At 51.5% G+C, this 13,095-nt stretch overlaps 1 protein-coding gene across 1 annotated transcript in view; it reads left to right on the top strand.

The window, feature by feature from the left end:
- Positions 1 to 8,678, top strand: part of GALNT2 (polypeptide N-acetylgalactosaminyltransferase 2) — a 227,465-nt gene extending 218,787 nt beyond the window's left edge. Inside the window, exons 15-16 of the mRNA XM_075531987.1 lie at positions 2,508 to 2,627; positions 5,828 to 8,678. Of these exons, the coding sequence (XP_075388102.1) occupies positions 2,508 to 2,627; positions 5,828 to 5,983 (276 nt within the window). The 3' untranslated portion in view covers positions 5,984 to 8,678. The remainder of the gene's footprint in view (positions 1 to 2,507; positions 2,628 to 5,827) is intronic.
- The last annotated feature ends 4,417 nt before the right edge of the window (positions 8,679 to 13,095 follow it).

The following is a 13,095-nucleotide window of genomic DNA, read 5'->3' as shown; positions in this document are numbered from 1 at the left end:
CTGTGAAGATTTACAGCCTTGAAATCCCAAAGGGGCAGTTCTGCTCTCTTCCACAGGGGTGCCGTGCATCCGAATCCACTCAGTGGCCAGTGAGAGAAAGTCACGCCATGTCTTCCTTTGTACACGATCCTTTTACCCCACTGAAAGGGAACCCTTCAAGGGTGGAGCATGTATCTGTCTGTCCATCTACCACGTCCTAGCCCCTTAAAATGTTGTATCACCTCACTTGCCCCAACCTGGTGACAGTGTGGAGCTCTTGAATGCCCCTCGGGGTTCCTCGGCCTCGCAGACGGGGGATGATGAGGGCAGAGCGGTGCACGGGGCTGAGGTGTCCCCGTGGGATTCTGAATTGTAAGAAGCTTTGTTCCTTCTTGATCTCAGAGGAGGTGGGTGGTTCTCCTGACCACTGAGTCCAGCCCTTCTGACGCCCAGCCCCTCCTGTGTCTGGCGCTTGCCAGTCGCCCTGCTCTCTGACTTCCTGCCTTCATGTTGGTCTTAGTTATTGTTCAGAGAGGTTTTCCTTTCAACTCTGTCTTCTCGGGTCTAAATTTATACAAGGTTACCTCATACAGTTCATGGGAAAATGGAAGTAAAAAATAATGGGAGTTTTTTCCATGAACTTTTTAAAGCCCCTTTGAATAAATGTGTGTTTGTATATGTATGTGTACATAAATAGATGATTGTAAGTCAGAAAATATTGGCACCAAAGGATAGAAACTTTTACTAAGCAAAAATGTCCAAATGTGAAGCTATTGTTTGCTCAGCTTCCCCTCCATCTAGGTGTGCACCCTTCCGTTACACTGTGCTCCAAGGGCCGTTGGGCAGCCTCAGCGAATTCAACTCCTCTTCTTTTGAGGTGTTCTCTGGGTTTGGGAAGCCACCAGACAAGATAGGGCTGCAGCGTGGGTGTGGTAGGCTTCCGGGTGAGGCTCTCCTGGGGGACAGCCTTTGCTCCCCTTGAAGAATGAGCAGCTGCACTGTCAGGACAGAAAGCACATTCCCGGTGCAGCTTCCCCGGCTGTCCTCCCACAGAGCAGTCTCCAGTCTCTCTAGTGCTGCTTCGTAATAAGGCCCCTGAGGTCCGCTCAGAACTGACAACGCCAAACCACGTGAAACGGCAGCGTCAGTAGCTATTGCATCGATGTTAACACTACGATCCTCTTCCCCCAGTTCCTGCACCTCAGCCAGAGTTGCTTCATGCGTCCACGCTGACAGTTGAACCTCTCTCGCCTCATCTTTGACTGCTCACCTTCCTTCACGGGAGTAACTGAGGCGTTCGACTCTCTTGGAGTCGTGTCGCAGACACCCCAGGGGCAGGTCTTTCCTGTCCCACAGGGTTGCTCGGTGGCGTCACAATGGCCCCGTGGCAGTGAGTTTTAACCTTCCCTGGAAACTTGTTTTCTGTGTGGCAGCAGTTGCAGAAGCTTGTTACAAAGCTTGATAAGATGCATTTGAGTTTTGTGAAAATTTTGATATTGATAACCTCAAAATAGCTGTTTTTCCATGATGTGCATTCACACACCAATCTTTTGATGCTTTTAGACAGCCTAACAGAACTAAGACAAATGCTGCATCCCTGAGGGAGCTTATCTGCTGCCATCTGCTGGTAGCAGATACATCGCTAAGGGTATTGTTTGGGATAGAGCCCTGCGTGCATGAACCACAGCCCTAGTACAATACTTCTTTCACTTAAACTCGGATGTGTGTGTGTGTGTGTGTTTATTTTGTGGATCGCAGCCCAATGTGTAACCACCATGCCACCGGGGCTCCTCTGTATCCTCTGTGACCTTGTGTCATCTAGAAATAATAATAGTCCCTCGTGGAACTCCTGCCACACAGCAAGCACTCCGTGGATGTTAGCCGGTGGGGCTGGTGTAAACTTAGCAGTGTTGATCTGTAGATTCCTTTCTAGGGCTTTGAAATCATTTTATCTGCCTCTCTAGATCAACGTGGTGCCCAGTGATGAGGCTACACACTTTGTTTTTTGATCGATTGTGCATAATATATAATTTATTATTTTCACACGTTGAAATCCATCCTCATACATAATTGAATTGACATGGAGCCCCTAAAAGTGGGCATCCTGGGCAGGAGTGAGCTGACACGGACAATCATATGGCTGTCTACAGGGGTGGTGATTCCAAAGTAATGCAGGCAGAAAAGCAGGCAATTGGCTCCCTTGTAGATTGTGAGCTCAGTGTAGTGACCGTCTTGACAGCTGACATTTTGTTTTGGAAATGTATAAACCGCTCACTTGCATTTGCAGTGAAATGGCTAATACCATTAGCTCTACTCTCTAAGGTTCTCACAGCACATTTGTCCATCAATAGGCCAGCTTACAGTGCTCCAGCAAGAGGCCACCTCAGACCTATCTCCATGCAGACTGGCCCTTCGTCGGAAAGTGATTGGCCGGTTTGGAGTTGGTCCAGGAGCTTGTGATCTTAATGCCCGACCCTGTTTATTGCCCTGTTGGATCTTTGTTTCATTTCCCGTCTTGTGTGTTCCAGGAATGGGCCTTGACCAAGGACAAGTCCGTGAAGCACATGGACTTGTGCCTGACTGTGGTAGACCGCGCCCCTGGCGCTCTCATCAAGCTCCAGGGCTGCCGAGAGAATGACAGCAGACAGGTGAGACTCAGAGCCTGCCTGCCTGCACTCCCCGCCAGAGCTGCGTATGTCTGTGTGAGGGGAGGTGTGAGCATCTGCCGAGTGTCTAGACCCCCTTACGAGCTCCGTGCTCACCTGTGTCCTCCAGGGTGCGGTGTGGGTCTGGGCTACCGGGACCATCACTGTGTTAGCAGTTTTGGGAGGAGGGGAGGGGGCTGCACCCCGGGGAGAACTGTTCCTACCTCTGACTCTGCCTGGACACCACCACCAGCTCTGGCTACACCTATCCTGTCCTTTGGATGGGTCAAAAGCTTTTCTTCAATTTCTTAAGCCAAAGGTCTAATAGCATTGCATATACCCCGTTACACTCTCAGTTTTCTCTCCAGGCCACTGAATGTTTTAAATAGAAATTGCATTTATTCTCTAAATATGTTTTCTGATAAAATATATTAAAAGGTTTTAAATGCTGAAGTTTGAAAGGCATTATACGCACGCACGCACGCACGCACCCCACACCAAAACTAAACCCACTGCCATCAAGTCGATTGTGAATCCTAGCAGCCCCAAGGAGGGCTTCTTCTTCAAGACTTTAACCCTCTGTGGGAACAGACGGCTTCAACTGGAGAGCACCTGGTGGGTTTTGAACTGCTGACAATGGTCAGCAGCCCCGTAGCGAGCCCACAGTGTCACGGGGGCTCCTTCACACACACACTTCCCTAAATACATACGCACACACGTATTTTGCACTTTATTTTTTCCCAAACTGCTTAGAATACACAAGGGCGCTCCAAGAAGTTTGTGGAAAGCTAGGATTGAAAGATAACGGACTTGTTCTATAAACCTTTTGAAAGTCTTTACACAAGACTTTACACCTAATCCTAAGGCCGTTTTCTCTGGCGTGTTTTGTGGTTGTCACTGTCTTTGGCGCCCTGGGCTGAGGTGTCAGAAAGAGAGAGACAGGAACAGCTAATCCAGCAGGTGGGTAGCCGCCGTGCTGGGCCACCGTGCTGGGCCCTCACTGACCTGCGTGGAGCACCGCGCCTCTCAGAGCCAAGAGCCCCAGCAGACCCTCACTCACCCAGCACTCATTCCACAAAGTGGGATGCTGGAGCCCAGGAACCGAATCCCTCCTCCCCCAGGGCACACGGGGAAAGGCAGGCGAGGACTCTGGGTCTCTTAACTGCCTCCGCAGTGCTCTTTCAGCTGCTCCTTTCTAAGTTGGTACTGGTTTAAACTTATCAAGGAAGTGCTTGCAAAAGTCGCGTTGTCACGTGTTCCTCTCCCAAACACCAGCCACGTCCAGGGTGCTCCCTTTCTGGTTCAGCCTACATTGGCAGTGGACTGAGTTCCTGCTCACTGCCAGCCACCCAAAAACGTGGACCCTTCTGGTGACGTATTTACAGGTCTTGCTTAATACCCACTGTCTTTTGGCATCAGAGGAGCTCGGTGGCGTAGTGGTTATGTGTTGGGCTGAAATCTGCACAATCAGCAGTTCAAAACCACCAACCGCTCTGCGGGGAAAAGACACGGCTTTCTACTCCTGTACAGTTACAGTCGCAGAGAGAAACTCATGGGGACAGTTCTACCCTGTCCTTTAGGGTTGCTGTAAGTCGCCACTGACTCGGTGGCAGCGAGTTTGAGCCAGCGATGTTGTCTGGTCTGCAGACCATTTTTTGTTTGTTTTCAAACGGCCGTTTTTCAAGAACGGATGGGTGTTTCTGCCGGCCCCTTGTCTGGTGAATCATAGCCAGCCCCTCTTTAAAGGCATCGTGGGACAGAAACAGACTGCAAGCAAAATGTGTGTACCTGGGGACTGTGACATCCCAGCCCTGAGCGACGGCGCCTTTGCAGCCCATGGCGCTCTGGGACATCAGCCCTCACCACAGAGCTCATCGGTGGGTGGGTGGGCCAGTCAGTTCTGACGGCTGCCTTCCAAGGATCCAGCTGGGACTTGACTGGGTCACATTAATTGATGCTTTGACACATGATAGAGTCCCCACAGAGAATGGAGTCCGATTCCTTTTGTTCCACGTTATCTGCTGAAGTGGTTCTGGACACTTCCGAGGTGGCCTGGATCTTGGCAGCCACATAGCTTTCCGTGGCAATGGAGGAGGGGAGCAGGAGCGGGGTGCTCAGGGAGCGCCGTGAAGAGCGTACGCACTCCGTAGCCCCTGCACCGGGGGCTCTGGACATTCACTGGGAGCTCGTGTGTGGCCTACAGAGAATGTCACACACAGTGCCAGGCCTCCTGCCACTGGCCCCTTGAGAAGAGGCTCCTGAAGCCACTGTGCCTGACCGCTGGAGCGCACGTCTGTGTGGTTGGGCAACGTGTGCATAACCCAAGGGAGGCAAGAGGGTGTGCAACGCTCCTGAGGTAGAGGAGCATAGTGCGCACCGCGTGAAACATTAAGTGGAATCACAGACGTCCTTAATGGAGACAGGGCTTCTCGTGAGAACACACTGTAGATCTGTGAGCAGTGTGGTACTCTTTATACCACTTGCTAAACAAGGCAGCGGGTCCTCGGGCTTCCTTCATCCTGGGCTGCAGGCTGTGGCTCCGACTGAGTTTGTGTAGGCGTGTGTGTGAGTGTGCCCACCAGTAGGGACGCACTGAGCCACTGCATACAGAGACGGGCAAATGTTGCCTGGCCTCCGGCAGGGAGCGTACACCACTGAGATTGCGGGAATTCACGCCGGCTGCAATGGGTTTCTCACCAGTAGGGAAGACGGGATAGGACCCAAGCCTCCTCAGCGTCATAGCGCATGCACACACACGTTTCTTTCCCTCTCGTTCAGCCTGACGCTAGTCCTCTGCTTCCACTGAGCATGAGGCCCTACGGGGGGCTCTGTGGTTTGGGACTGAGCACGCTCTTGGCTCCGGCTGAGTTCCTGGAGCACGTCCCTGGAGGGGACCAGGTCTTCTTGTCAGTGCATGCGAATTCCTTCCAGCAGCAGCCTCCCTGGTGTGAGGGCTCTGCTGTTGCACAGAACTCTGGGTCCAGAGCAGAGAGCCCCCAAAGAGGAGGCTGCAGGCATGCAGAAAAACCAGTGCCGAGAGCATGCACGCCTTTCTGGCCTCCTTAGCCCCTCGGGAGTGTGGGCCTTGGTTGTGCTGACTAACGCCCTTGGTCAGAGGCCCGAACAAGTTTATGTGCTGTTTTTGGTGCAGCCAGAAGTCCCTGCCTAAGGTTTGTGTAATGTTTCTCCCTCGTGTTTTGCAGAAATGGGAGCAGATCGAGGGCAACTCCAAGCTGCGGCACGTGGGCAGCAACCTGTGCCTGGACAGCCGCACGGCCAAGAACGGGGGCCTGAGCGTGGAGGTGTGCGGCCCTGCCCTGTCCCAGCAGTGGAAGTTCTCGCTCAACCTGCAGCAATAGCGGCCGAGCTGTGCACCCTGGCTCTGGCTCCGCTCGCTGAGTACTGGCGATCACATTCTCGATTATGATTCTTAAACTTTCCACGAAACTATATACCTCAGTATTCCATCACGTCCGAACGTTGGAAGAACTTCAGCAGGGTGTGGGGGCTGTGTGGACACAGAAAGGAAGCAGGAAGAAGGCAGCGGCTCCTCCCTCCCTCGATGCCTCTGCAGCCAGCGCTCCTGGCAGGCCAAGCCGGCCCCTCTCCTGCCAGCTTCCACTTGGGCTCGGGCCCACTGGCCCGCACGCCACACCCAGGACAACGATGGACACTAGGGAAGTGGCCCGCCCGCCACATTGGAGGGCCGCAAGGAGAACGGGATGGAGATGCTGTGTCATGGCAGAGCGGAAGACTCTCGAAATCATGTGTGATCTCATCAAATCCTTTATGATTCCCACCAAACCGAATCATACCATTTTGCAGGTTGCCGTCGTTTCTCGCGCCTCCCCGCGCCCCACCCCCCTCACCCCAGGCCCCCACCACTCCTCCTCCTCCAGCCCCAACCGCCTTCCTAGCCCCGATACCCCTCCATGTAATGGACTTGCTGTAATTGAATATGAACTTTTCCATGATGGGACACTAAATATCAATATATATTAGGAAAGAATTGACGGTCAGTTCCCTTCGGCTTCTGCAAGTTGCCATCATCGTGTAACTTTTCCACCACGTAGCCCAGACCCTCCGGCGGAGTTGGGGGGACTGGAGCCCTTTGAGGGCCCCGCTTGCCTCCTGGAGCCTTATCAGCAAGTAGGTGCTACTTTGGCCAGCTGGATTGAGCCCCACATCCCCGCAGCTGGCACCTGTGGGGCGGGAGGCCTGGGAAGCAGCTGCAGGAGGAGCTCCTGCTGTGTCTTGGGATCCCCTTTGCGTGCTTTTGGTGTCTGTAAACCTGTATCGCTTCCTCATTTTGACAAATGTTGCTTCGGTTCTTTTTAAATTAATTTTCTCTTAAGAAAAAGCAACCAACCCCACAGCTTGCTCCCCTCGGCTCTCTGCCCTGCAGCCGGGCAGACAGCTGGCTCGGGAAGCGGTCACATGCGCACACTGGGCTAATGACAATTTGAGCACGTTGGGGCTTTCGGAAGTCATTGAGCTTCCAGCAGAAGGGGGGTGATTAGTCTCAGCCCGAAAACAAGCCTTATTTACAGCTTCTGTAATTGGCATCCTGGGGCATTAGCAACCCCAGCAAGATTACAGCGGCCAGGCCCCGAGCTCCACCTGCCGGCCCCGGCCCCGCCCAACTGCCAGATGCCGCTCCATTTCCTGAGCCCGCGCCCCATGGCCACCGCTTCTGAGCCTTCCGGATGACGAATCAGGAGGGAGCCAAACAGTAACTGAACACCAGCTAACTCCCATGGAGGACCTGTGGCACAGACGGGGAGCTTGGCCAAGGTCCCAGATGCCAGGATAAAGCAGGAGACGGTTTGGGATTGAAGTAAGAATGTGCAAGACAGCCTAGTCACTTGGACTACTGCTTCCTCCCGTGACCACCAGCCGTCCCCAGAGCCTCGTTCTGCTTCCGCAGCCCCTGTCCCCTCACCCACTCAGAGACCCCATCCCAAGTTGGTGGGTCCGACAGCAAACGCGATGCTGCGCTCTCGCTGCCTGCCCAGATGCACGCTTATCGGCTCCTTCGGGGGCCAGCTGAGGTCACAGAACTAGAAGTGGCCTAGAAGATTCTTCTGAGTTGACCCTGGTGGGTGCCGCTTCCATTCCTGCCCATTCCTCTAGAGACGGGGATGTTGTCCGTCTTCTCTCTTGCTCCACGGAAGCCCACTTTGTGATTGGGGGGCTTATGCCAGGGACCATCTCAAGTGGTCCTTGTCTGTGTCTTTCCCATTTTGCTGCACTGCCAAGCAGTCCGATATATTTTAAGTGAACAAGCTGGCTAATAAATCAGATTTCATATCGCCCACTTTTCTCTTTAGACACGGATCCTGGCTACAAGTCAGTTCTCGGGGGGAATCTAAGGAAAATCACACTGAGGTACTTGTAAAGGCTGCTGGCTACAGACTAGGGCTTAGTGAGTCCTGTGTTCTGGTGGCAGGCACCGGTCGCCTGTGGGCTTCTGCTGTGAGGGAGAAAGCCCATTGATGCCAGCTCAATTTGACTTGTTTTCCAATCAGGTTTCTTGAATCCGTCACCCACACTCCGCACCCCACCCCACCCCGAGTCTCGTCAACTCTTGTACCTTAGAGATGCGACTGCCAGCTCCCACCGGCTGGCCGGGCCCTGGGAGGCAGCCTGAGCGTCAGGTGGGAGAGGTCCTTAGTGGGCTATGTTTACATGACACAGTGTGCCAAAGTGACTTACTGTGATTGCATTATCTTTCAGTCTGGGACAATCCCACCCTCCCCCCCCCCCCGCCCCCCGCCATTTTTTAAAAATGAAACTTCTTTCCTAAGAGCCCTTGGAGCAAAGTGCGACACACGGTTAGTTGTCTTCTCTGTGCTGGTCTCTCCTGTGTCTTCATCAGCGCTAAAATGATGGTATCTGTGTATGTTTTGCAAATTCAAAATATAGTTTGGTAATTTTTTTTCCAGTTGATTTTTAAAAAGAACTGCTGTACAGAGCTTGTACTTTATTCATTTTATAGATGGAAACCATCCTTGAAAATTGTTTAACTTAAATAAAGAGACAAAACTTTATAGATAAAAATTTCCAGTGGCAGCTGCACTTTTTCCTGGTTTTTGTTTGTTTACTGGATGGATGTGACCGGTGTTTGAGGGTTGTAATTGGATTGGCTTTTCTAAGCCTCTGCTTCATTGCCATTTTTGTCACCCTTTTCAAATGTGTCCACCTTTTATTGCTGGTTACTTATAGTCATCTGGAATAATCATTGTCATGTGGGAAGCAGGTAGGGAGGGGCTGGTGCCAGAAGCACTTACCTACTTCACGTCCACGCTACACCGGGAGTCAACCCTGGCGCTCACAGCCAGAGCCTGGGCACACGGTGCTGTAGAGGTTTTAAAATATTTAAGAATATATACTTGCTTACGGGTTATCTGGAACTGGCCAGTTCTGTCAGATGATATGTTCAGTTCTCCTCCCTGGTCTGCTTATGTCTGTACCCACAGGAGTGCCAGGGACCACAAAGCTCACTGACTCTTTATCAAGCCCTTTGGATTGAGATGGGAGGGCAGGCATAAAGAACGGAAAGGGCCCAGGTGAGCGTTTTTAACCTCTCGAGACCAGATGTACGCATCTTTCTGGATTACTGGAGACAACCAGACTCCAGGCCCTGCAGCTGACCAGCTGAGAAGCACAACGCTTTGGCATTGTTCTGTAGCAATGGTCAGCATCCCTTTCCTGGGCCATACAAAGTTGCCAACCTAAAAGCCCACCTGCTGTATGTAGGACGCGCATGATTCCTGTTTGAACAACAGCAAACGGCTTTGTCATTCCAAACACATTAGTAATGGCCTTCTACCGCCCACCGTGCCTCCCGGAGTCCTCAGCACCTGGAGTGGTTGAGGGGGACCCATGGAGTTAGTTAGGAGCCGAGGTCTGAACTTTGCACTGAACACTTCTGTTTTTGTTTGGTGAGCTCATTTTTATCCTCCGGCTTCTCGTTGTTCATGCTGGTTCCTACATTTTACCAGTGAAATGCATGAAAGGGTTAAAAATATACCTGAGACCACACAGTACAAATTCCTGTCCACGAGGCTGCCCGGCTGTGGATCTGGCTCAGGTTTCATCACTGAACACTGCTGGTCTGCCCAGCAGCGCCATCCTTTAAGAAATGCAGAGGCCTCCTAAAGTCAGAGCAAAGGAACTCCTTCGCTTGTGTTCTCAACTTGCTGCTGTGTTGTCCTGGGAGCTTGTCAGAAATGCACATTGTCAGGCGCCACCCCCAACATGAAGCTTTTGGGAAGGGTCCAGAGCTTGGCCCTAGTGCATGCTAATTTGAAAAGCCCGGTTTGAGCCACTGGCTGCATATTAAAATCACCCCAAGAGCTTTGTAAACAGCCACGCCAAGACCCATTAGTCCAGAGGTGGGAAACCTTTTATCTGCCAAGGACCATTTGGATATTTATAACAGCATTTGTAAGCCCTACAAAATTATCCATTTAAAAAGTGCCTGCTATATTTGGTCAAACATTTAATTACGTAGCTTGCCCTGAATGGGTTGGCTGGAGCTTCATCTGCTGAGGCATGTGTTGATTGCTGGTATCAAGGACTGCCGCCTTAGACGCCCTCCACCCGGCATTCGTCCCAGGCTGGGTGTGGGTGTATGTAATTACCCCCTCCCATTCTTGAAGTAATAGTCATATGCAATAATATTGAAGAGGGATGGGGCAGCCATAGAGGAGGGGTTTTGAAGTTCAAGGGCGGAGTTACTGTTAACTGCTGGCTGTGTGGCTTAAATGATACTTACGCTTTCTGGGGCACACACTTGGTTCCTCTGCTAAAAAGGTAGTGAGAATTGAAAGAGCCGGCAAGGGGCGCCATTCGTTAAACATCAGTGCTCATTGCTAGTGGCAGCTGACAGAGCCGAGCACCCTGAAGGGATGCCGCAAGGGAGATAACCGTGGAGATCAGCTTAGGAGCTAACCCAGGTCCTGGTGAGATTGGCACATGACTTTGGGGATTTCCCGGGGCGCCAGTCCCCATCATTTATTTTCAACTTCTAAAATAATGGCCACACTTGTGCTAATGATCCCATTCTCCACCTGCACTCTGCCCTGGTGCTCAGCGCGCTCTGAGAGGCAGGCCTCATGTGGGAGTCTCTGACCATGGCACCAGGGGAGGGGAACACAAAAACACACCATGTCGTTAGCTGCCGTGGAACAGCCCGAGATGGTCGCTTCATGCACAATGAAACAAAATACTACCTAGCCCAGGGCCATCGCCATGACAGGTTCTGGACCAGACGCTGTGAGCCATAGGTTTTCATTGACTGGTTTTCAGGGCTTTCTTCCTGGTCCATCTTACTCTAAACCAGTGGTTCTCAACCTGGGGGGGCGGGGGGTCGAACGACCCTTTCACAGGAGTCACCTAAGACCATAGTTCCGATGGTCTTTGGCACTGAGACACCGCTCCTCTATCCCTCTCCTGGCGGGTCCACCCACATGCAGATACGCCCACATTCAGAGTGACCTCATCATGAGGAACTGAATTAAAGAGTCGCGGCATCAGGAAGGTTGAGGACCACTGCTCTAAACGCTGATGAAATCTGTTCGGTATCACAGCAACATGCAAGCCTCCACTGAGACAGGTGATTTGTGTTCGGATTCATTTTCCCAGTAGGTCAATTCACCAGTTCTCCTCACTACAAGACGGAGGCAAACACAGGAGGCTCGCAGACGAGTGGACTCTGCCAGTGGGTGGTAGGATGCTGGCGAGGGAGCTCAGCAACAGACAGAGGACTAGAACACAGGGACTCTCAGAAGCAGCGTGAAGGCACTAGTGTGGCAAGAAGATGGACTCCTCCAAGATGTTAAGCATGGAGCAGCACTATGAGAATTCCCCGGAAGTAAAACCTGCACCTCTACCCTCCATGGGTCCCTGGCACTGGGACCCCAGCCCTATTCACCTCATTGTCCGGAGGACGTCTGCTTCCTTCCTTGATCACTGTATAAAAAGAAGTGCATTTGTGACTTAGAAGGAGGTCCTGTTACATCCAGGTACATTTTACAAGATGAAGTCATTGCCAGCCTGCCTCTCCCCTGAGACTTCAAAACACAGAAAGTCTTGGTCTTTTCAAAGTGCCATGTGTGGGGAAACTCTGGAAAGGGCCAGGTGAAAGGTGTGGTGGAGACATGGCTCTCAACATGGAACGGCCAAGCTCATCGGAGGAGGCAGGTGACCACAGGGGAGAGTAGACTTCGAGGTCTGGTAGTCTGTTGCCCACCTAATTCTGTCCCTTGTGAGAAGTTATTTGTCTCATGGTTGCTGTCAGCTAAGTAAGTGTGGCAGTTACATGATTTCCTGTCAACTTGAAGATAGAAACAAGCGGTGGGGTGGTATTCAACCTGTCAATCAGTTCACAGCCTGGTGATCCCTCCTTGTAGGCATGGCCTTCTCATGAGGATTCTGGGACTTCCTCTCTTCCTCCCAGGAAGCGGGACATACACTCTCTCTCTGCTTCACATTCCTGTTGGCAAGCCACATGGAACCAGGCTGATGGCAGTGAGAGTCCTGGAACTGGTGGAGCCAAGTGGAGACCCAACTACCGCCAGTGGATCCACAAGACTTTCCACCCACTGGCCTGTGATCTTCCTGCAGTCGACATCACTGCACGTGTTGCATGAGTGAAGAGGAATTTATGGACTGGTATAGGACACGGGCTAATATTTGGACTTAGAGACTTGATCTGGACTGGGTGGGGTGTTTTCTCAATATACAATTGCTCTTTGATATAGAGTTCTTTCTTATACACATATGAATGTCCCTGGATTTGTTTCTCTAGTCAACCCAACCTAACACAGCTACTAACAAAGTACTCAGGGCAAACCGAATAATGGCCACCCAAGTGCTACCTTATATAGAAAGAGGGTCTTTGCAGATTCAATTAGGATCTTGACATGAAATTATCCTAGATTATTCAGGTAAGCCCTAAGGTCATCACAGATATGCTTCTACAAGAAAATGAGAGGGAGATGTGATAGAGGAGGAGGTGAAGTGTGGAAGCAGAGACCAAAGTGATGTGGTCATATGCCAAGGAGAACCAAGCATTTCTGGGATCTGAAAGAAGCTAGAAGAGGCAGAAACGGAGTCTTTATCAGTCTTGGGAGAGAGTGTGGCCCACTAACACTTCCATTTTTAACTTCCAGCCCCCAGAATTTTGGCTTGGAATTCAAAAGCTCTGATCCCAAGGCCAAAGATATGTCTCCACCTTCCAACCTTCACAGATTCCGACACCAGCTGTCCCTGTCATTGGCACTTGCTGTGCTTTTGCTGAGTTTGAGAATTCATTTCAAGGACCACAAATAACTCACAGACCATGCTCATCATTCGGGGCTTTATTAGGGAAGTTGGCAAGTTATATTTCAGGATCAAAAGTGTTCCAGACAGTTCTTTAGTCAGGACAATTTCTTACCTATTGGGGCCCACAGATAGGCCTCTT

Source organism: Tenrec ecaudatus, chromosome 1, assembly GCF_050624435.1.
Source record: "Tenrec ecaudatus isolate mTenEca1 chromosome 1, mTenEca1.hap1, whole genome shotgun sequence".
Lineage (NCBI taxonomy): Eukaryota > Metazoa > Chordata > Mammalia > Afrosoricida > Tenrecidae > Tenrec > Tenrec ecaudatus.
The sequence above is the reverse complement of the archived record's forward strand: the minus strand, read 5'-3'. Positions and strand labels throughout refer to the sequence as shown.